This window comes from Saccoglossus kowalevskii, chromosome 15 (genome assembly GCF_978046115.1).
Source record: "Saccoglossus kowalevskii chromosome 15, keSacKowa6.1, whole genome shotgun sequence".
Classification (NCBI taxonomy): domain Eukaryota; kingdom Metazoa; phylum Hemichordata; class Enteropneusta; family Harrimaniidae; genus Saccoglossus; species Saccoglossus kowalevskii.
Genome location: NC_140655.1, coordinates 24,558,724 through 24,581,300, shown reverse-complemented (window position 1 = coordinate 24,581,300; position 22,577 = coordinate 24,558,724). Strand labels below are relative to the sequence as shown.

The following is a 22,577-nucleotide window of genomic DNA, read 5'->3' as shown; positions in this document are numbered from 1 at the left end:
GTATGATACAAGAAACATTTTAAATAGTAAAGTATTAAAACAAAACAAAAAGTAGTTCACATGGGCATGTTCTTATGGATAAAAACACACAGACTAGTTTCATAACAATGGATATTAGAAGTTCTCTTTAACTCTAATGGCATGGATTTCCATTGGTTGAGCAAAACGGTGACAAATTTCGCTTCGGGGATATACATAGTCGTATTTATGAACATATTGACAATATTACTGTATTAAAATGAATTTGTAAAACATCTTCTACTGGGAGAAAAATGACAGAATTTGTTGTAGGATGAAATATTTGACACGTCCAATATATGTCAATTCTGCTGTCACTCCAGATTATGCAAATTCCAGTCTTGTTTTCCTTACATAATTATCATTGTTTAGACTTATCTTCCTACAACAAAGTTAGCCAACAGTGGCTCACGGCGCCGTAGCCTGACAAGGTCGCGTGAGTTGCGTCCTCCGCGGTGCTCCAAACCCAACACAGTCTGATGCCATTCGACAGACTCATGTGAGTAGCGCCCTCTAGTGGCACGTCCGTCAATATAGATGACGCAATGCATACTTTTCTACTTTGAGGGAATATGGATTTGTTTTTCCACAAACTGTTCTGATCCATATTCATGATAAAATGGATAAATAAAAAGGGAAATAATAATCCAGTCATCAGATTTCACCATCTCCATCTTCGGCACATATCACCATGGTTGCAAAACCTTCTCATTATCTATCCTTTTGTTTTGTACACATGCACAAGATGTCAGGTTATAAAGAACTCACCGCTGGGGAACGCGGGCAGAATTCTTAAGTTTGCAATTATTGAGATGGTCAACAACAAAATAAAATCGAAGAAAGCTTAGAAAGAACTCTCATGTGCGAAGGGTATTAGAGGCATGAAGTATAAATAAGAAATAATGTATCAACTGTATCAACACGGCTCTAATTCGCATAAACCAACAATTGTATTTACTGCATGCAAAAACATTGAAGAGTCTTATATAGACATGTGGTGTGCTAGTTACATCTCTTGTCAAATGCCGTTGCTATAGGGATGATAGCATGTCATTATTTGCCGTAGTGCCATATCTCTCGTCAAATTATAGGACTCCATTGTAGGAGTAGTTGCATGTCCTTATCAGTGCTTGCGACATTAATTAATGTATATTAATGAGGTCATGTGATAGGTTCAGGTAGGTGATTAATATACATGGATTCCATCCCTGAATCAGATTTGTGGATTATCCAAATTCACCTATGTAACAAGGTTTTTTGGAATTTGATAAGCAGTACACAAGCTATCTGCGGAACACCTGTTAATTGTTAATTTATGCAAATTAGGTAATTAGTAAGCACATATTTTAACCCTCAGCTAAATATGTACATGGCTTAGCCCAAAGTACCTATGTACCAAGTTTCATTGAAATTTGATGAGTAGTTAAAATATTCATCAAAAAAAGCTAAATATTGGCTAATATACATGAGAAACAATAGAAAAATACAGGGTTTGTGCATACATTGACCCAGTTTCATTATATTTCATAATGATACTTGAAAAACAAGAAAAATGCTTACAATTGATTAATTGATATACCAATTAAGTAATTAATATTCAAAGATTACAACCAAAAACTAATTAGGTCTGTGCATTATCCTAGACCATCTATGTAACAAGTTTCATTGAAATCTGTTAAATAGTTCTTAAGAATAAAGTGTAAATGCATACAATTGGCTAATTAATATGCAAATTAGTGGATTAATATGACCAGATTTTAACCAAAAACTAATCAGGTCTGAGCATTATCCTAGAACATCTATGTACCAAGTTTAATTGAAATCAGATAATTATTTCTTGAGATATCAATGAAGCACACATACACGTCTTACCATCATTGTAACGACACACATTGGATTAACTGCATGATGATATAATTGCAATATGAAGTTGATTAAAACGTTCCTAAATAAATGTGATTAAATATTAGTATAAATTGTGAAAATAGTAAGGGTCGTCACTTGGTAGGTGTAAAATAAAAGTCATCACAATGTTGATACCACACACGCACACATACATGCACACGCACACACACACACACGCACACACACATGCACACGCACGCACACACACACGCGTGCACACCCACACGCGTGCACACGCACGCACACATACATGCACACGCACGCACACACACATGCACACACACACACAACACACGCACACACATGCACACGCACGCACACACACACACATGCGTGCACACACACATGCGTGCACACCCACACGCATGCACACCCACACACACATACATACATATACATACATACATACATACATACATACAAGTAGCAGAATAAGTCATTTAAAAAAAACATAGCGAAACAATTATACCCTAATCCATTGAAACCCGAGAAGTGTATGGACAACAACACACTAACAAAGTAATCCCTGTTTTTGCTTGGCAAAATCGAGTGCAATAGTAAAATAACAATGTAATAATAAAAAATATAATATTCCCCAACATACTGTATTAATCTCAGTCTCATAGGATAATACAACTTGAATTGTATCTTATAAAGTAACACAGCATGAATTGTTCCCAAATAATAGTACAGTAACATATTTAAGCAAAATAAATAACTAGCCAGATTTGAAAAGGGTGACGTTGTCACTTTTTTTATTCATACCCATAACATATCAGTTCACTACACTTATAAGTAATAGACAGAGTTGGGGAGCATATTACTAACATCTGGTTCTCATTATCAGCAGCCTGTCTTCATTCTGTCCACTTTTTTCTAGTCTAAAAATGTGTTATTTCAGTCAAATTTTAAAAATTGCACAAGCTAGTTACACCCAAATTGAAGTTGGTTGACATTTCATAGAGATCGATGCAATTCTCAAATTTGAAATTGGTCAGATAAAATTGTTTGTGTTATTGGAATACTATGAACAAATTTTACAAATTCAAATCCAGTGCAAAAATTGAAACTGGAAACTCAAGTCTTCTCAATCACCTGCTTTTGAGATCAACATTTTAAATTTGTTAAGCCATGCAAACCCTTAACTGTGTATAATGTTACTAAGAGTACTTTAAATGTTTCGTTTCTTGATTACGAGGATCGTCAGCTACGTACACGCAGGAAAAGAGTTCCAAGCGACGATAACAACACACCCTAAAAATACAAAGGCTCATGGGTGGACGCTTGTTTGTAAACAATGACACGCTATGGCCATCTGACATCAACTACCCATTATCTGACTTTAATGACATCATTAACTCAATTTTGTTTGAGCTAAAAAAAACAAAACAAAAAAACTCACATTCGCAGCTATCAAATGTATATATGACTAGAAATGATTCTAATTTCGAAGCTACCTCAGAAAAGAAAATATCTTTGTGCTAATGGTAACTTAGTCGCTGGTGGACATGTCAATAACGTTGTTTCTTCTGTGTCTCGATCTTTAACATGGACCTTGTAAGTTTCTGGATTAACTGAAATAGAAAGATATTATAAAGTTATTTTATCAACAAGCACTGTACCTAATGGTGACAGCGATAGTAATTAAAGAGGATAACAGTAATAATTAACCACATTTTTAAAATTTGAATGAATTTGTTAACATATTCTGTAAAATTCACTGAATTCAATCATAATTTTGAACCAAACTGACAGAATGTGATATTGATTCTAGTTTTTTATCAAAAATTTTGAAATTTTTGCAACATTTCATGTGGAAAAGAAAGAGACTATAAAAAAAAAGCTATTTGTAGACTATAGTTGATTTGGCGCTCAACAAATTAAATAATGACAATAATAATCATGTTCACTGAATTCCTGTGGCACTTAAATTACTGTACTTTATTTTCGCTTGGAATTTATTTTCGCTATTTTCGCTGAAGGGATGATTCCGTGAAAATAAAATCCAGCGAATATACTTTTTTTCCTATATTTCACATTCAACTCATCCAAAAATCAGTGAAAATAAATTCCACAAAGAACGCCCAAAAAGCCTTTTCAGCAAAAATTAATTCCAGCGAAAATAAAGTATTCCACAGTACATTAAAATATCAAAATATATTCCTTAACACTGTAATATACTTTAGCTGAAATTAATTTTTGCTGAAAAGACATTTTTGGTGTTTTATATGGAATTTATTTTCACTGATTTTTGACCAGTTGAATGTGAAATATAGCAAAAAAAGTATATTCGTTGGGTTTTATTTTCACTGAATCATTCCTTCAGCAAAAATAACGAAAATTAGTTCCAAGCGAAAATAAAGTATTCTAAAGTAGTCTAAAAACACAAATAAACATAAATGTACCTTCTCAAATCACAAAGTCAAAACATTAAGAATGAAAATGTTGAGGCTTACTTCAATTTAATTTACTGTAAAACCATTTATTTTCAGTAGAATTTAATAGTCAGAATTTTTGAGCAATTTCACTGGGTTTTAAGTTCAGATAATTTGACAGAGAAACCATGATTATCTTTCTTGTTATTTTACATGTTCACATAAATTTAATTTCGCCCATTTTACTCATCAGCTAAAATTAAAACCCAGTGAATAATTTACAGTGTGGTACACCGGTAGTTGAAAGGGATGCATTTAAATGTCCTTCGAAAATAAAGTAATAATAAAAAACTATTTTCACTATATTTAATTTCACTATTCACAGGATTTTTTTAAATTCTCAAATTTGTCAGTGTAACAATGAATTTTATTGTTATTTTACATGAATTTAAAGTTAGCAGGTTCTCTATATCAGCGGTAATAGCAAAATGAAAATTCAGTAAATCATTAAATGCTTTTTTATTCACTGGTACCTGTTATTACTGGTAAATAATCATTCAGTATCATATCTTTCTTCGACAAATTACGACAACTGTTAAAAAAAAAAAATAACGGTAGCTGGATGAAAACACGTCCATGAGTTATCCAATTAGAACATGTGACGTAAAACATGCATTATGAATACGATTGTGCACGTGAATTGAGTCAGTTGCGCATAGAAAACCGAAACAGAGAAATTGAGAAGACAAGTTTACTGTGCGGTAACAATAACTCAACTGTTTATTCGCTTCACTCGATTACAAGCAAGTTACAGTTGTACAATGAAACAACAAACAAACTACTAATAGTAACACCGGGATGTGATTGGTAGAAATAACTGTGGTTGTGGCAACAGCAGTGGGTGTCTAATTAGGTCAGACTAACAGTCTCCACAACGATACTACATACTAGCACTCAACGATCAGACGTTATTCAAGAAGAAGAAAAAAACAAAATTTATTTTCGCTTCTTGTCTTGTCATTGTGAAACTTCTGCTTTATGCCAGTGTAACATTGTTTGATAATTGATCTTGACATGTTTTTTTTTAAATTCTGACAAAACCCTGAGATAACAGCTTTAATGCATGTAATATGGGAAATCAGAAAAGTTTTTTTTTATAGAAATTTGATCAGTACGTGTACTTACCCTTCAACAGCTATTACCGACTTGTCAATTCCATAAGTTGAAGCTACCCCACTCTCGGCACATAACTTGGATACAAATATAGCACTTGTGTTACCAATGGATTTACCATAGGCGCCAAACATTTTGCGTTGTTTCACTGGCTGTGGTGTCGGAATGGAAGCATTCGGCATACCTGAATAACAAGACAATTGTAATTCATTAGATTGTGTAACATTAGCTTGTGTGAATTAACGCGAATCAGTCAGTTCTGTCATGAAATTCTGAATTTTTTTTCTCATATTTTTCGATATTTCGGCAAATGAATCCTAATTTTTAAGCCAACAGACAAAATTTGATTAAATTTTCGGTTTTCAAACAAAATATTTTGCTTTTTTTTTCACTATCTTCTGAAAGAAAGTGCAGACTATAAACTGGACTATTTTGTGAATTTATGATGAAAACCGAGAACTGGTGGTAAAAAGGTTAAAACGTAATATAAATATATTTAAAGAACCTTAACAGTGTCATGATTAAATGTTTTTGTCTTACTGGTACTCACTCGTGACTCACTATAACATCTGGAGCTTTTGTGGCAATATTATGAACAATATTTAGACAGAAATCTTGCTTTTTTAGTAACATTTTTGTAATCACTGATTTTTATATTGAAAATTTGATCTCAACTTTCAATATTTTACCCTTATATTTAATTATAGAAACCTGACAGTTTTTTAAATCTTAACAATTTAAATATTCTCTGCTCTATAACACCATTTAGGTTAGATTGCAGGAAGATGCTTTCTTCAAATATTTTTCCTCAAATTCTGCTTAGACTACTACAAAATCACAACAAGTACCGGTAATTGACATCTGCGCATTTGTAGGCCTGGCAACCATCAGTGAAAAGAAAGGCTGAAAACACTCAGAAATAGTTGTTTTTAGCAACACAGAACATTCTGTGACGTAGCTCAGTCCCCCCAAAAAAACTATTTCACTTGCCTATAGCACCATCTCAATGCAACTGTTGAAATAAATTCTATGATAATTCTGATTTTGAATATAATGCATTATTGTTCTATTATTATTGATTTCAGTACATGTGGAAATAAGTGAATATAAATTCTGCTTACCCATTTGTGCCCAAGCAATATGGCCACCTTTAACAATAATTTCGGGTTTTGCACCAAAAAATGCTGGATGCCACAAAACTAAGTCTGCCATCTTACCAGCCTAATAAAAAGAAAATAAGATCGTTTGTTGCTTTAATAGTTACTGTAAAAGGATTAATTATTCACTGGGTTTTAATTTTGCTTATTTCGCTGACTGAAAAATGCGCTAAATTAAAACCCAGTGAATATCTAAAATTTAGTAAAGAACACATTATCTATAATATAAAACCGTGAATTTAAAACCCACTGAATATGCCTGAAATGGTAAATCAGCAAAATTTTAAACCCAGTGAAAATTAGTCATTTTACAGTACATGTACATGTATATTGTAAAGATGGTTACCACTTGACCCAATGCATTGTGGGATTCACTGCTCATACAGTACGTTGTATAAAAAGAAAATAGAGCATTATTTCCCAAAAAATGACAACAAGTTTGAAAAGCTCAATATGCGCAAAAAACAAGTTTTTGTACCAATAACTCAAAAACCCACGACATTTGTGGTTGCAAAATGTATTACCGGTACCATTATACAAACGTTAAAAGAACATGGTTGCATAGAGTTATATCATGTTTTAAGGATGTAGTAGAGGTTATTGCTATTGCAATTTCTGAAGTAACATATTCTTTGAATCCCATCAAGTTATATATTTTTAGAAAGCTTATTTTTCAAACAATATAAAATAAATATTCCAACAAAAAAATTAAACCGTGTAATCACGTGATCACTGTGCAAATAGAGAGGTGTTATTTTCAAAGAAACCGAAATAAGGCCACAGAAATGATGTTCGAGGTACTTAGAGATACTATAAAAAGTTTCAATTCAATTTCCCAGTTCGTCTACTGTTGCATTACCAAGATTTTGACCTCATAACACTTTTTGAAAACATCGTCAACATTGTTTTGAAATATGATATCGTGTCACAAAGGAGAGAGTTGTGTTGTATTTTCTAAAGTCAGAGTGGTAGACAGTCTATCTTGCCTGATTTCATTAGCAGCTATCAGAGATTACCTATGCCAAAAATCACCATCATGAAGCAGCTGGGAGTAGAGATCAACTCTCTAGACTAATCCCAAATACAGATGTTTTCTTATGCGTGAAAAATCACAAAAAAACATAAAACGCACTGCATCTCAGATTTACTCAAAATGTATTACCCTCCTAAACCATCACTACTTGTTTTTTCTAGTTGAAAACATGTTTTGTATATTCTTATAAGAGAATGTTATATTTTCAAAGAAAAAACCTCTACTACATGTACATCCTTAATAGTCAAAATCTAGCAATCTACACAACAGAAAAACATGATACAAGTTATAATACACATTATTATTATAATTTGCTAACATTTCAAGAAATTCCCAGTGAGAAAAATGCACTTTTTTTTAAATAGCATACAAATCAAACACATGACATCATCAACACATTAATTATTGCAAATCGCAGGGCTTGTTGTCTGTTTCGTAAATATGCATATACATGTAATGTGGAAATAGTGTATCTGCAGTTTTACCCAAAATAGTATGAAATATAATTTATATAGATTTTGTCATATATCCACCAACTATAGGCATTTCTAGTCCTAGAGTCATAGAATTTGAACACAAAATATAGAACACATAGCAGGAAAATTTTTACTACTGAAATAAATGTACTAGACAAGCGTTCTATTTTTTCTGTTTTTTCCTCAAAACAAAGTTGATCTGTACGATGAGATTAACTAACTGCCATGATTATTAGGTTCCCACAATGTTCTTCTATATCACTATCATAATACAGTTTCTTTGCTTGTTGCCATGGCAATTACAATTTCTATCATCTTGTTACAAATCTCAGAGGTAAACCCATGGACCCAACATATCAAGTATCAAAGTAATTGGGCAAGAAGATGAAAATAGCAATAAAGAATTGAAGATACTGTCATGAAATGAAAACATTTGACAACGAATGTATGAAATTGTATGATGATAGAAATGTAACTGTTGACTATAAACGGACAACTGACAATCGCCTATATGAACAGCTCTGCTATGTCATCTACCTTGACAGTGGCCCGGGGGCTGAAAAATAGTTTATACAATCACTATATATTGTAATATAATTCAATTTTGAGTATGACACTTTCCTCGAAAATTCTGCAGACAAATTCCCTTGCTTTTGATTTATAAAATCCAAATGATATCAGTCAAGACATATACTTGAAGTGCAACATGCCCAAAGAACCGGTCATCGCACTACACCATGCTTGATACAGGTCACATGTGATTTGTACAGCACATACAAATGATTACACAAAAAGGATTTGCACAACAACATTAATGGACACCGAGAAAACTATACTATATGACTAGATATGAATAGTTGTGCATAGATTACAAAACTATTCTCTGAAAACTTTAATCAAGGTTTTTCAGAATATTAGTATCTTCATCTTGTGTACGTTTGAATGGTTTTTGTGTACTCACCTGAACTGATCCAATTGTATGTGCCATACCATGCGCTATAGCTGGGTTGACAGTGTACTTAGCGATGTAACGGCGAACACGTATATTGTCGTTATCACCCTGAAATGAACAATATATCGGTATAGGACCTAACAAATTAAAAATTCCCTCTTGTGGTTCGAAATAAAATGCCAATGGTTTACCCTCAGAATAAGTTGTTGGCTGAGGTACATGTAGCTCCACGTTAGCAATGCACATTTCAATTAAAGAACTAAATATATCATTAGAAAATGAACAATATGTATAGTATCAAAGCAATCAGACTTGCTGTACTCAACAAAAATTTGATTCACATTTTATCCAAAATGACAAAAATATTCACCAAAATTAGAGAATTAAAGATATCATTACAAAATTAACAAATCTGAGAGAGGTCCACATGTAGTACCTATAGATGTAATATCAAAGCAATTGCACTTGCGGTTTTTAACAAGAAGTCGAAAATATCACTTTTTACCAAAAATGACAAAAATATTCACCAAAATTAGAGAATTAAAGATATCAACATGAAATGAACAAACCTAAGAGAGGTCTACCCAAGGTACATATATACCAAGTATCAAAGCATTTAGGCTTGTAGTTTTCAAGAAGAAGTCGAAAAAGTAAAACATTGACACGGACGACGACGACGGACGACGACGACGGACAATCACTCATATGATAAGCTCCGCTCGACAAAGTCGACAGCGGAGCTAAATATCATCACGAAATGAACAAATCTGAGAGGTCTACCCAAGGTACATATACACCAAGTATCAAAGCATTCAGGCCTGTAGTTTTCAAGAAGAAGTTGAAAAAGTAAAACATTGACACGGACGACGACGACGATGACGGACAATCACTTATATGATAAGCTCTGGTCGACAGCGGAGCTAAAAATAAATTAACAAAAGTGCTTCTTGTATTAAAGCAATAACCACTGTCCACTGATAATGGCCTGAACCATTATTTTAGGGGGAGAGGAGGGGGGCTGATGATGTGAACTTTTCATTTTCTAATTCAAATACATGTACATACAAATTGTTCATAAAATATATTCATGATTTAACTAAATATTTGTATTTACCGTTTCTTCTTGTAATTTTCCTCTGAACTTTTTCATCTTATCTGCTGTCTGCCAGGTGCGACAGATGACCTCACCAATACGACCCATTGCCTGAAAACAATGATCACTGTTATCGTAGAAATCATATTATTGACATTCAAACAGCCAAGTCAGCAACTGTATACACAGAATCACAATCAATTAATTCCATCAATACAAAGAAGACTACAAAACTAGACATGAAAAACCATTCACAAAGAAGATAAAGTTATAAGTTGCCATCGAACCTTTAATAAGTCAACATCAGAGATTTTTTTAAACAAGGAAACAGAGGAGCAGCGCCCTCATGCCATGGCCATGCACCCCCTTACCCTGGGGAGCAGACCCTCTGGCAACCATAAAATTCTGAATGACCAGGGATCACATGTGACCACAGTCTTCAATTGTGACCTGTCTGATAGTAATTTTGGCCCCAAGGAAGCCATAGAATGCTCCATTTTAACTTAGAATTATCAAAAACTCCACACACTGGTAGGGAGAACCCTATCTCCTCCACTTGGTGGTGCCGCTGAATTGCAGTGCTCCCTCTTGCATTTTTTCTAGAAAAACCCCTGAATATAAAGTTTAGATTTTGTTTTTATCTGATGCAATATTTTTTTTAATGAAAATGACTGCATGAACAATGCATAGATGGCTGCAGAAATCCTTGTAGCATACTTTTAGGCAGTTTTCAGTTAACAAATTTTAGTCAAGCAAAAATAACAGGTTGGCAAATATACTTCATCAAATCATTAACTTAGTAATTACATGTATTTTAGTAGTTAATTAGTAAATTTAATTTCAGTTTGTTTTGTAAACAACCCCATTGATGTCAATATCCTTACCTGCGAATCTGAGGATATCATACTTATAGCGCCCATGTCATGCAAGATGTCTTCAGCCGCTATGGTTTCCGCTCGGATACGAGACTCAGCAAATGCCACATCCTCTTTCAGATTTCTGGAGAAAAAAGAAAATAAAGAAAAAGTGCTTAATATAATAGAAAATATCTGTTAGTGCGCTGAAGGATGTGTGATAGTCTAGTAGTCACACGCCTTTTTTTTTCAATTTCATAAGACACGAGTAAAACACTTAATAATATAATAATGTTTTGAAGACAAATCAAAGTAAGATGTAGGTAAGGGGGGGGGTTTACATATATTGCAAGAGTTTGGATTATATTTTAAGCATGGTTGGGGTGAGTACAGTGTAAAAATTGTTTAATTTTTGAGAAATTTTCCAAATGGCAAGTTATACAAAACTCTGCACACAGCAGATTATTTAGGCTGTTAAAACTTTAGTGAAAACACCCAAACCCACAAGTTTTACCTAAACAGGCAAGCACTCAAAAGTATTTTCCAAAATATGTATCAGCAAATAATTATTTTCATAAATTTCCCTCACTCGTCTAAAAACAGAAGAACAGATTCTTGAATGTGGCCTTGTGAGATTTTTTAATATTTGTGTTCCAATTGCAAACCTTTAATGTCTTTCTTGGCATGATAACATTTTAATGAACTATCTTGGCATCAACCAGGCCTGATTGAACACTAGCACCAGGTGGTGGCAGACAAATGGCGACTCACTTCTCTAAGGCGATGCACTGAACAGTGATTGGTCAGTTTACTTACTTATCCAGGTGGTGGCAGACAAATGGCGACTCACTTCTCTAAGGCGATGCATTGAACAGTGATTGGTCAGTTTACTTACTTATCCAGGTGATGGCAGACAAATGGCGACTCACTTCTCTAAGGTGATGCACTGAACAGTGATTGGTCAGTTTACTTACTTATCCAGGTGATGGCAGACAAATGGCGACTCACTTCTCTAAGGCGATGCATTGAACAGTGATTGGTCAGTTTACTTACTTATCCAGGTGGCGGCAGACAAATGCCGACTCACTTCTCTAAGGTGATGCATTGAACAGTGATTGGTCAGTTTACTTACTTATCCAGGTGATGGCAGACCATTAACATATCCAGATGTTCATCAATTGTGTTACAAGTGAAGGGTCTTGTTGGATTGGTTGATGAGGGCAAGACATTGGATTCGCCGCACACACGTATAATATCTGGTGCATGACCTCCACCAGCACCTTCAGAATGGTATGTGTGAATTGTCCTACCCTGAAAATACACCAAATAATTACCTGTAAATGTTACTTTTAATTGATGTCATTTCCTGTTTTGTCATCCAATACTGTAGAGTTCTTTATTTTTGCATGGAATTAATTTTCATTTTTGCTGAAGACATAATTTAGTGAAAATAAAATTCCATATTTTCCTATATTTTACATTCAACTCGTCAAAAATCCGTGAAAATAAATTGCATACAAAACACCCCAAAAGTCTTTCCAGCGAAAATTAATTCCACCTAAAATAAAGTATTTTACAGTAAGTCTTAGTATTTAACCACATAGAATTATGGGTAATCACGGGCACTGTGCTTCATTAGGTACTGACACCACCTAGTCCATAATTCAATGCACTTCATACCTTGAAAGCTTCAATGGTGTCTTCTACACAACACGATTCATTCAGCGTATCTGTATGAATCATAACACATACATCATACTTCTCAGCAACCCTGAGTGCAGTGTCGATAGCACACGGTGTGGAACCCCAATCTTCATGTAGTTTTAATCTAAAATACAAAACATTGTTTAAATGTAAAACATAAAATTCAAGTTCAATTATATATCAGTTCTATTTGTAGTCAGAAAAACAACATGGTGGGTTATAAATTACTTTCCCAGGTTAATACTTAAAAGAATGTTTCTCAATTGAACTACATGGGGGTGTTCAACATAAATAGGGCTTCAATAGTCTAGGCTGGTCAGTATTTAAATTATAAAATATCTCATTATCCAGAAAATATAACTTTGTTTGAAAGTCACATAGTGTATTGTTTGATTTGATAATAAATTTATGATTCATAACTACTACTATACCATTGATCAAACCAATAAACTGGATACAGTGTTCAAAGAGTTTATTTTTATTAGATTACTTTACATGTGAAAAATTATTCCATTATCCCAAGTAACTTATCTACTTTATATTTTATGATAGTACTGAACTGCTAAAAATGGAGAATTATGCAAATACAGATGTTAACCGAAAAGTAGTCATGCCTTTGATTTCTGTCGGGTATGTTCCAATTTTACTTAAAATGTGCTGAAATAATACTAGAATAGCTAAAATAAGCTAATTTTTATGCAAATTATTAATATTCACAGATGTCAACCGAAAAATAATCAGGTCTGGATATCACAATGCATCTGTATATCATGTTTTATTGAAACAGTCTTGACATATTACTGGAATAACTAATTAATGAATAATTATCATGCAAATTAGGTAATTATTAAGAACAGATTTCTACCCAATTCTGACACTTTGAACTGTTCTCGAGAAATCAGTGAAATATAACAGCTGAAAACTGGCTTATTATTATGCAAATGAGATCATTATTATGCATGAATGTCAACCAAAAACTAATCAGGTATCTACATGTATATACCATGTTTCATCAAAAAGCAAACAGAAGTTCTTGATATACTGGTGGAATAGACATGTAGGCAGGGTAATCACAACGACTCACAGCATGCATCACACACAGGAATAAAAAATAACCAAAAGATGTTGTACAACTATTTGGCTAAAAAAAATACCATTCAAAGGATTAAAAGTAGGTATTTTTTTTTTAAATTATGCATGTTATGCTAATGAAACTATTTATAATGCAAATTTATTATTCATAACATGAAAGACACATACCCAATTGCACCAGCACTCAGTTGTTCTACAAGTTCATCAACAGACTCCGAACAATTGGAAGTGTTTCCTTTACCTATAATAAAACATTCATTTGTAAAAATCACAGACACTGAGTAATAAGCATACATAGGAATTGACAAATTTTACAAAAGAGGTAATGAATAATAAAAATTAAAGCAGTGGAGCTGTAACCTGTGCATACGGCCATAGCGTGTTGCAGTTTACAAACAAGTATCTAGCCATGAGACTTTGCGTTTTTATTCAGTGTTGTTATCGTTGTTTAGAACTCAATTCCAATGCATTGAATCATATTTAAATACGATTTGTTTTTACTTTATTAAATATAATGATAATGATTAGCTTACCTGTGAATGCAAAGTTAAGTGGGAATGCTTCCGTGCTTTTAATCATATTTTTTATATGATTAGGCCCTGGAGTACAGGTTGTGGCATTGGTTCCAGTTGCTGGGCCTGTAATCAATAAATTAATTAAATATCTCAAGCAATTATTTCATGGAAAGATACAACATTGTGAGAGAGAGAGGAGCGACCCAAATGGTAACTTTCATGAAGTATAAGGTTTTACAGTAAATTTTTCCCCAAAAGGATTTTGACAATTTCAAAAATTATCCATGATTGGACAAAAAGTAATTTTAACCTGAATCCAGAAATCTAGGTGTTGCAGACAATATTTTTCATAAACATCTACCAGTACATATGCAAAAAAAAATCAAAGTCACTGGATTTTCATTATTGAGACAGTAATGAATTTTATTGACCACCACATGACCATGTTCTGTCCAACTAGCATCACAGTCATGTTGTATAATAATTGGTTATAGCAACCCACCATTTTGAGACTGGAATTTGTTCATTATCAACCTGTCCATTATTGAGGTCGGTAAAAATGTCCTACTGCAGAGTTTTTCAAAAATTTAATCATGATTTGTCATGCTTTGACAATGGGTTTTTCCTATCCAAAAAAAAAAAAATGAGCGTTCATCAAACCATGAGAAACATACACAAACTGGAATTAGCAGTCTATGCATGCAGTTATCAATGAGTCACACAACTTGAATTACTAGCAATGATCATAATACTTACCAGTACCACCTCCAAACATGGTGGTGATTCCCGAGGCTACAGCCTCCCTTACCAGCTGGGGGCAAATGAAATGAACGTGACAGTCCAAAGCACCAGCAGTTACAATTAATCCTTCTGCAGAGATGGCTTCAGTACCGACTCCAACAACCATTCCCGGAGTAACCCCATCCATTACATCAGGATTACCAGCTTTTCCTATTCCAAATATTTTACCATTCTAGGATACAAACAGATTAATATAACATTTTCTACACAAACTCTTTTTCCTATTGAAGAAGTACTTCAAGATCATTCATGCTTCACTGCAGAAGATGATATGTCAAAAAAAACCTGATGAAAAACAAGTTGCTCTCTGATTGCTCTGAGTGTTAGATGTAAGGGTGGCAAGATTCATGCAGTCAACATTTTTTTGCACATACATCCAAAGAAAAAAATTTGATAGTTCATGTGCCCTCAAACAATATAATGTTGATTTTTGATTTCTGTGGGAATATGCTCATTATGCACGTTATAATTTATATTAACCTTGATTCCAATATCTGCTTTAACGATTCCTGTGACAGCGTCAATAATCAGAGCATTGGTGATGACAGTGTCTAACACATCTCTAGCCAAAGCTGCTTGACCCATACCTTCACGTAACACCTACAATTAATACAGAGTACATGTACAATAAGGAAAATATTTGTATAAATAGGAGAAAGTCCTGGAATTCAGTGGACATTTCATTACCATTTTTTAAAAGGTTGAAAAATAATACCAGGGGTAATAATAATAATAATAATAATAATAATAATAATAATAATAATAATAATAATAATGAATTTATTGCATCTTCAGAAATAATTTCCATTGATTGACAGCAATAAAATGTTAGTAATAAAGTACAATACATATAAAACTAAAGTAAAATGTCAGATATTGTTATTTCTGATTTCAAATATTTTGAAATTGATAACGTGATAACAATCTGAGTATGTACTTGGGAAATAATTCTACTAATATTGAACATTATGCTGTAAAAAAAAAAATGATTGTTTCTGATTACTAGACCAATTATTAGTCAGTGTTATATTTTTAACTAAAGTGCTGAAAAGAAACATTTGTTCTTGGCCGAAATTACCTTTCCTCCACCAAATTTGCATTCATCTCCGTATACTGTGAAGTCTTTCTCCACCTCCACAATAAGACTGGTGTCACCAAGCTGAACCTACAAGCAAATAAATGAACTCTTAATAGAAATTTTTAGGGTGAAGTGTTTCATTAACTCTTTGAACATACAATTTTCCCACCAAAATTTTGCACATTTTTATGTACTTTTCTATAATTTATTTGTTAATTTTTAAACAATATGAACATAATTTTCTATTAGCTACAGATCTTTATCAAAGGTTTTGAAAAAATATGGGAAAAATATTTTTTTTTTTATTTGGGTGAAAGTTAACTTCAGTATTTCAATATCTCACGATAACAATAAGCCAGCACTTTGAGTAGGGATGATTATGATAACACGGGGAAAAAAGGTTCATTGTTAACCAATTTTAACATCTATTTGAAATACTGTAAAACAGTTTATTTTTACCCAGAGTTCATTTTCGATGAAGGATACACCGGAAATAAAATTCAGTGAATATACCGTTTTTTTTTCTATATTTCACATTCAACTTGTAAATATATAATAAATATAAATAAAAATATAAATAAAAATAAATAAATAAATAAATAAATAAATAAATAAATAAATAAATAAATAAATAAATAAATAAATAAATAAATAAATTATAATTTGTTGGCGTATTAAATCTTTTTACCTTGTCACCAAGTGTGGGTCCATATGTAGTGGCATAAGCACTGCGGGATATTGTGACAGGGGCTGATGACTGCTGGCTCTTCTCACTATCACTCTGTGTAAACAAAGAAATAATGTTGTACAGTGGGTGCCAAAATAAACTAAATATGAAAACCACCATTTCTACATCAATATTTTCTCAAAGCATTGCAATGTTTCTTGGAAGATTCTTGTTATACATGTTTTGCATATTGAAAACACTATTACATTTGGTAATGGTTTCTGATCACATAATATAATGTTTTCAATTGTTGAATTCTCTCATGATTGCAAATATTCACTATTTTAGTAATATTTCCCACAATTCCTTTGCTCAAAAATGAAAATACAACATGATTCACAACAGGGCTAGTCAACAGTTGTAATTTGAATCTGGATGACTACGTCTCACAATATTTATGATTTTCATTCTCAATATAACATGGGAAGAAAATGAAAAAAATTCTGCATTTAATTTTTAACAGTTCAACACCCCTGGTGGTAATTTGACCCGAAGGACGCCAGCTGTTAGGAAGTGCCAAAGTCTAAACATTGATAAGAATGTTAAATTGAAATCTTGAGATATCAGCAGTATAGATATAGATACACATATACACACAATAAGTTCCAAGAGTTCCTGTCATTGAAAAAATTCAGCTCTTCCTTTTGTATCATAATTGATGCATGCTCACCATAGAAACATAACACTGTCATAGTAACGCCCACCTGTTAAAACAAGCAGCCTGTTGGCCGAGACTACTAAAGACCTGTAGATATCATTAGAAAATGAACAATATGTATAGTACATTTTGTATCAAAGTCCGATTGACTTGCTGTTTTCAACAAGAATTCGAAAATATAACTTTTTACCAAAAATGAAAAACAAGCAGCCTATCGGATGAGATAGCTCCGCTGTTAGCAATGCACATTTCAATTAAAAAACTGAAGACATCATTAGAAAATGAACAATATGAATAGTATCAAAGCAATCGGACTTACAGTTTTTAACAAGAAGTCGAAAATATCACTTTTTACCAAAAATTACAAAAATATTCACCAAAATAAATTAATTAGAGAATTGAAGATATCATCACAAAATGAACAAATCTGAGAAAGGTCTACATGTAGTATCTATATATGTAATATCAAAGCAATTGAACTATTGGTTTTTAACAAGAAGTCGAAAATATCACTTTTTACCAAAAATTACAAAAATATTCACCAAAATAAATTATTTAGAGAATTGAAGATATCATCACAAAATGAACAAATCTGAGAAAGGTCTACATGTAGTATCTATATATGTAATATCAAAGCAATTGAACTATTGGTTTTTAACAAGAAGTCGAAAATATCACTTTTTACCAAAAATTACAAAAATATTCACCAAAATTAGAGAATTGAAGATATCATCACAAAATGAACAAATCTGAGAGAGGTCCACATGTAGTACCTATATATGTAATATCAAAGCAATCGAACTTGCGGTTTTTAACAAGAAGTCGAAAATATCACTTTTTACCAAAAATGACAAAAATATTCACCAAAATTAGAAAATTGAAGATATCAACATGAAATGAACAAACCTAAGAGAGGTCTACCCAAGGTACATATACACCAAGTATCAAAGCATTCAGGCTTGTAGTTTTCAAGAAGAAGTCGAAAAAGTAAAACATTGACACGGACGACGGACAATCACTCATATGATAAGCTCCGCTCGACAAAGTCGACAGCGGAGCTAAAAATATTTAATTAAAGATATCATCACCAAATGAACAAATCTGGGAAAGGTCCACATGTAGTATCTATATATGTAATACCAAAGCAATCGGTTTTTAAGAAGTCGAAAATATCACTTTTTACCAAAAATTACAAAAATATTCACCAAAAATAGAGAATTTGAGATTTGACATAAAATGAACAAATCTGAGAAAGAACCATCCAAGGTACTTGCATATCAAATTTGAAAATATTTTGACTTGCGGTTTTCGAAGAAGAAGTTGAAAATGTAAAGTTGACGGAAATTGGCGCCCTGTTTAAATTGTCAGCGCCCAGTTATATTTCCCCTGCACCCTGGTCCCAGACAAAGAATTGTTTACAAAACAGGCCAACACTCATTGTCTTCTGAAGATGATTCATCGTGTTCAGGGTAACTGGTTCATTGTTTTAAAGTTCAAGTGTGAAAATTCCGGCTTGCTATCGTAGCAGGTCATCGCGAGGTGATAATACCACCGAACAAAAAGTTGCAAGTTTTTTCAACACGATTAAAAATGAACATGTGGCCTAGAAAAGTGTATTACCATACCCATATTTTTTCTGTCAGGGTGACGTCAAATATATAAAATCGTTATCGGTAAAACCATTCGTTAAAACATAAGGTCAATGGTTAAAACTAAGTTCATGACGCGAGTTGTAGCGGCAACATCGTCACCACCGAGAGGAACAAAGACAGCCATGCACTTGCATGATCGGTAAACGACCAGCGCAGCCGATGTACCATCACAGACATTGCTGATCACAAGAAGTCGACACAAATGCTTGCTTAAACATGTAAATGTTTATATTTTGACGAATGTCACTAAAATTTAAAGTTGAATTTTCTTTAAACCACGGTAAAACAGCCATGCTTTCAACTCGCATAAGTGGAGGAAATAAATTTACTTGTGTTCTTCTTGGAACAAATATTCTGATTGGTTGTTTTCGCGTCAATGCATGGCTTTGGCCAATCAAAAGCATCGTTACATAGTATCAGGGTGCACACAGTAAAATGAACTGTTTCCGGGTCACTGCTGTTTTTAACGAAGCAGACATCAACAAACTTTCGATTCGAATGAAAATTATTCTTTTAAGTATGTATTTTGTTTTTATACATAATTCTATTATTTTTGATAGTAACTATTGTGTAGATTTTAATTCGTTTGATCATCTTGCTTTTTGGTGCCGATGACGCACATTCATGCAAGTTTTTTTAATGAACCAATTACAAACGTTTGTGCGACATCATCAATTTTATTTTGCTTCGTCCAAATAAATATTAATCACAATTTTTGCTAAAAATTAAATAAAGCATGTATGTATCTATTTGGTAAAATAAATTAACAAACTTGTTACGTCTTTTTCTGGACGCGATCATTACTGGTAAACAACTGATGTCGCCGCGTGATGAATCGTGGAGCTAAAATCAGCTGATTGTACGTGCTGACGTTTACTTAATATTCTTCAAAGTTCTCATTCATTTTTTAATAATAAATATATATATATTATGCATATGTAATAATATGTAGATTAATAGATTTTTTGGTTTCAATTTTTTCAAAATGCCACGCCCACTTTACATTGTTTAATTTTCAAACTGTGAAGAACCCTGCTCAATATGTATATAACGGAAAGGCATCACTTACCTGTGACTCAGAGTGGAATCCCTTTTTCTTAATTCTATCCATGATTGCTTCCAAGTTTCCATCACCATCACATAAAGCATTTCCTCCTCGAATTACTCTAATAATAAGATAGGAGAATGAGAAGATAGGTACATAATTCAATGAAAAAATATGATGTGTTGTTACTATGGCAATTATTCAATAATAACCAACATGTTATACATTTGCAGCAATCTATGGTACAGTATTAGTTGTAAATTGAGAAATAAATCAGCAAAATGAAAAAATACTCATTCAGAATAAAACATAATGGCAGCCAAAATACAGAGCAGGAACACTGTTCACAACTAGAAATTTCAAGAGCATTCATGAGAATGATATTTCAAAAAAAATCACTGCAACTCTATCCCTGTAAACTGATCAGAAAAACCACTATTCTGCTATAAATCACCCTTGCAACAATGTAATATTCCCTGGCACATTGCAAGCATTGTTTTTTATGGCTTTGACTACAATCGTTTAAAATTAAGATTCAGAATTTGCATATCCAAAGTTCCACTAAACAAGAGTGCTTGAATTTCATGCGAAATTGTATGCTTATGATCAAATAATGATTAATTCACTGGGTTCAAATTGTAGAATGCTGTCAATAATTCATCATTTTCATGTTTCACACAATAGTTAAGTTTTAGGTTCAGTGCAAGAATGGGGGAAGGGATGATTTCTAGCTTGTGCAATTTGTTTGCTGGTTTCCCTGGTTTCTGGCATTCTGATGAACTATCAAACATTTACATGACAAATCAAATCTCCTACGCAGATGAAATTGAAGCGTTTTAACACCAAATTGCATAAGTTTCTAAGGTAATTATTCTGTTCTTTATCTTAAAATCTTGCTTATAAATAAAAAATCTATCAAACCCATTTAAAAATGATTGTTTCTGAGAGCGTCGCCTTTTTAGGACTAAAAGTGCAAACATCAACAAACACAAACACCCCTGACAATGTTTCTAGGAAAATTACAATGTTACAAGAAAGATTCATTGTGAGATAGCAGTTTTTCTGTTCAGTGTATTTTGACCGTAGAGTGGAATTGCCGGGAGCCTCGGAAACAATGGAAACCTCGGAAAGTATGGAAACCTCAGAAAGTATAGAGACCTCGGGAAACATGAAAAGTTGAAATTGGCAGTGACCAAAATTGAAACAATAAGTTAGGGATTAGGGGGTTAGCGTTAAATTATTTTTTAAATTTTGGTCACTGCCAATTTCAACTTTACATGTTTCTGAAGTTTCCATACTTTCTGAGGTTTCCATGGTTTCCTGGCAATTCCTCTCTATGTATTTTGACGCCAGCTGTAAAGGGAGTGTTCACAGGTACAAAACTTTGTTTTTTCTGAAATTAAATACATTACGGTAAAAACAATGGGATAAAACGAACATGATAATATAACCTTTGTGTACATATTACACCAGGAAACTGTGATAAAAATACATAAGCATCAGACTTACTTGTTTCCTTGTATTTCAACTAACGATACATCTTTCACCTCTCCGGGCTCGAATCTAACTGCAGTTCCGGCTGCTATGTTCTGGAATCAAACAGCAAAACAAGTAAATAAAATAAAAATAAAATAATAATAAAACAAACAAATACAAGTATACCGGTACTACCGCAATAGACACCTGAATATCTTGTTAACATATGGATTGTGAATCAATGTCCGTTTTTCACACGAATTAAAAAAACACAGCAAATTATGGACAATTAAATGGAGAGTCATTGAACCAAACTATGTGTGTATTCTTTTATTGGTTTTTTTGAACTCTATCGGTACTTAGTTCTTACTTGCCTGTAGCTCATTTAAACACAATATCGCAGTAAGTAAGGAATAAGAATATTTTATGATCGTAGCTAGTACGGTACGTACAAATGAATATTTTAAAGCCTGACTGATTGTTCTGTTTTGTCATTTTTTAAATTTAAAAGCAATATTTATTAGATGAAACATTTTAAATGTAGTTATTACATTTATTTACCAATTGGCGATATGAATCTGATCTTAACAAGAAAATGACAAATGAATTTTCAGCCAATTAGCCATCTTCATTCCAATTGCAAAATTAAATGTGTGAAGTTAACGTGTGATCAGTCCAGGGATGTCCAAGATGCAAGTGAAAATGTACGCACAGAGATCAATCCAAAAATCCCTATTTTCTAACTGTGTCAATGGGTATTAATAAAAGCACACCCTTGTCAAGTTTGTTTTCA

At 32.9% G+C, this 22,577-nt stretch overlaps 1 protein-coding gene across 1 annotated transcript in view; it reads right to left on the bottom strand.

The window, feature by feature from the left end:
• Positions 1-2,650: 2,650 nt before the first annotated feature.
• The window catches only part of LOC146734278 (uncharacterized), a 33,209-nt gene continuing 13,282 nt past the window's right edge, over positions 2,651-22,577 (bottom strand). Inside the window, exons 6-22 of the mRNA XM_085490606.1 lie at positions 21,818-21,897; positions 20,333-20,429; positions 16,915-17,007; positions 16,227-16,313; positions 15,629-15,748; positions 15,104-15,320; positions 14,366-14,470; positions 14,001-14,073; positions 12,717-12,864; positions 12,169-12,347; positions 11,067-11,181; positions 10,204-10,293; positions 9,099-9,197; positions 6,593-6,692; positions 5,484-5,655; positions 4,832-4,890; positions 2,651-3,497 (exon numbers count right to left, since the gene is read on the bottom strand). Of these exons, the coding sequence (XP_085346732.1) occupies positions 3,382-3,497; positions 4,832-4,890; positions 5,484-5,655; positions 6,593-6,692; positions 9,099-9,197; positions 10,204-10,293; positions 11,067-11,181; positions 12,169-12,347; positions 12,717-12,864; positions 14,001-14,073; positions 14,366-14,470; positions 15,104-15,320; positions 15,629-15,748; positions 16,227-16,313; positions 16,915-17,007; positions 20,333-20,429; positions 21,818-21,897 (1,950 nt within the window). The 3' untranslated portion in view covers positions 2,651-3,381. The remainder of the gene's footprint in view (positions 3,498-4,831; positions 4,891-5,483; positions 5,656-6,592; positions 6,693-9,098; positions 9,198-10,203; positions 10,294-11,066; positions 11,182-12,168; positions 12,348-12,716; positions 12,865-14,000; positions 14,074-14,365; positions 14,471-15,103; positions 15,321-15,628; positions 15,749-16,226; positions 16,314-16,914; positions 17,008-20,332; positions 20,430-21,817; positions 21,898-22,577) is intronic.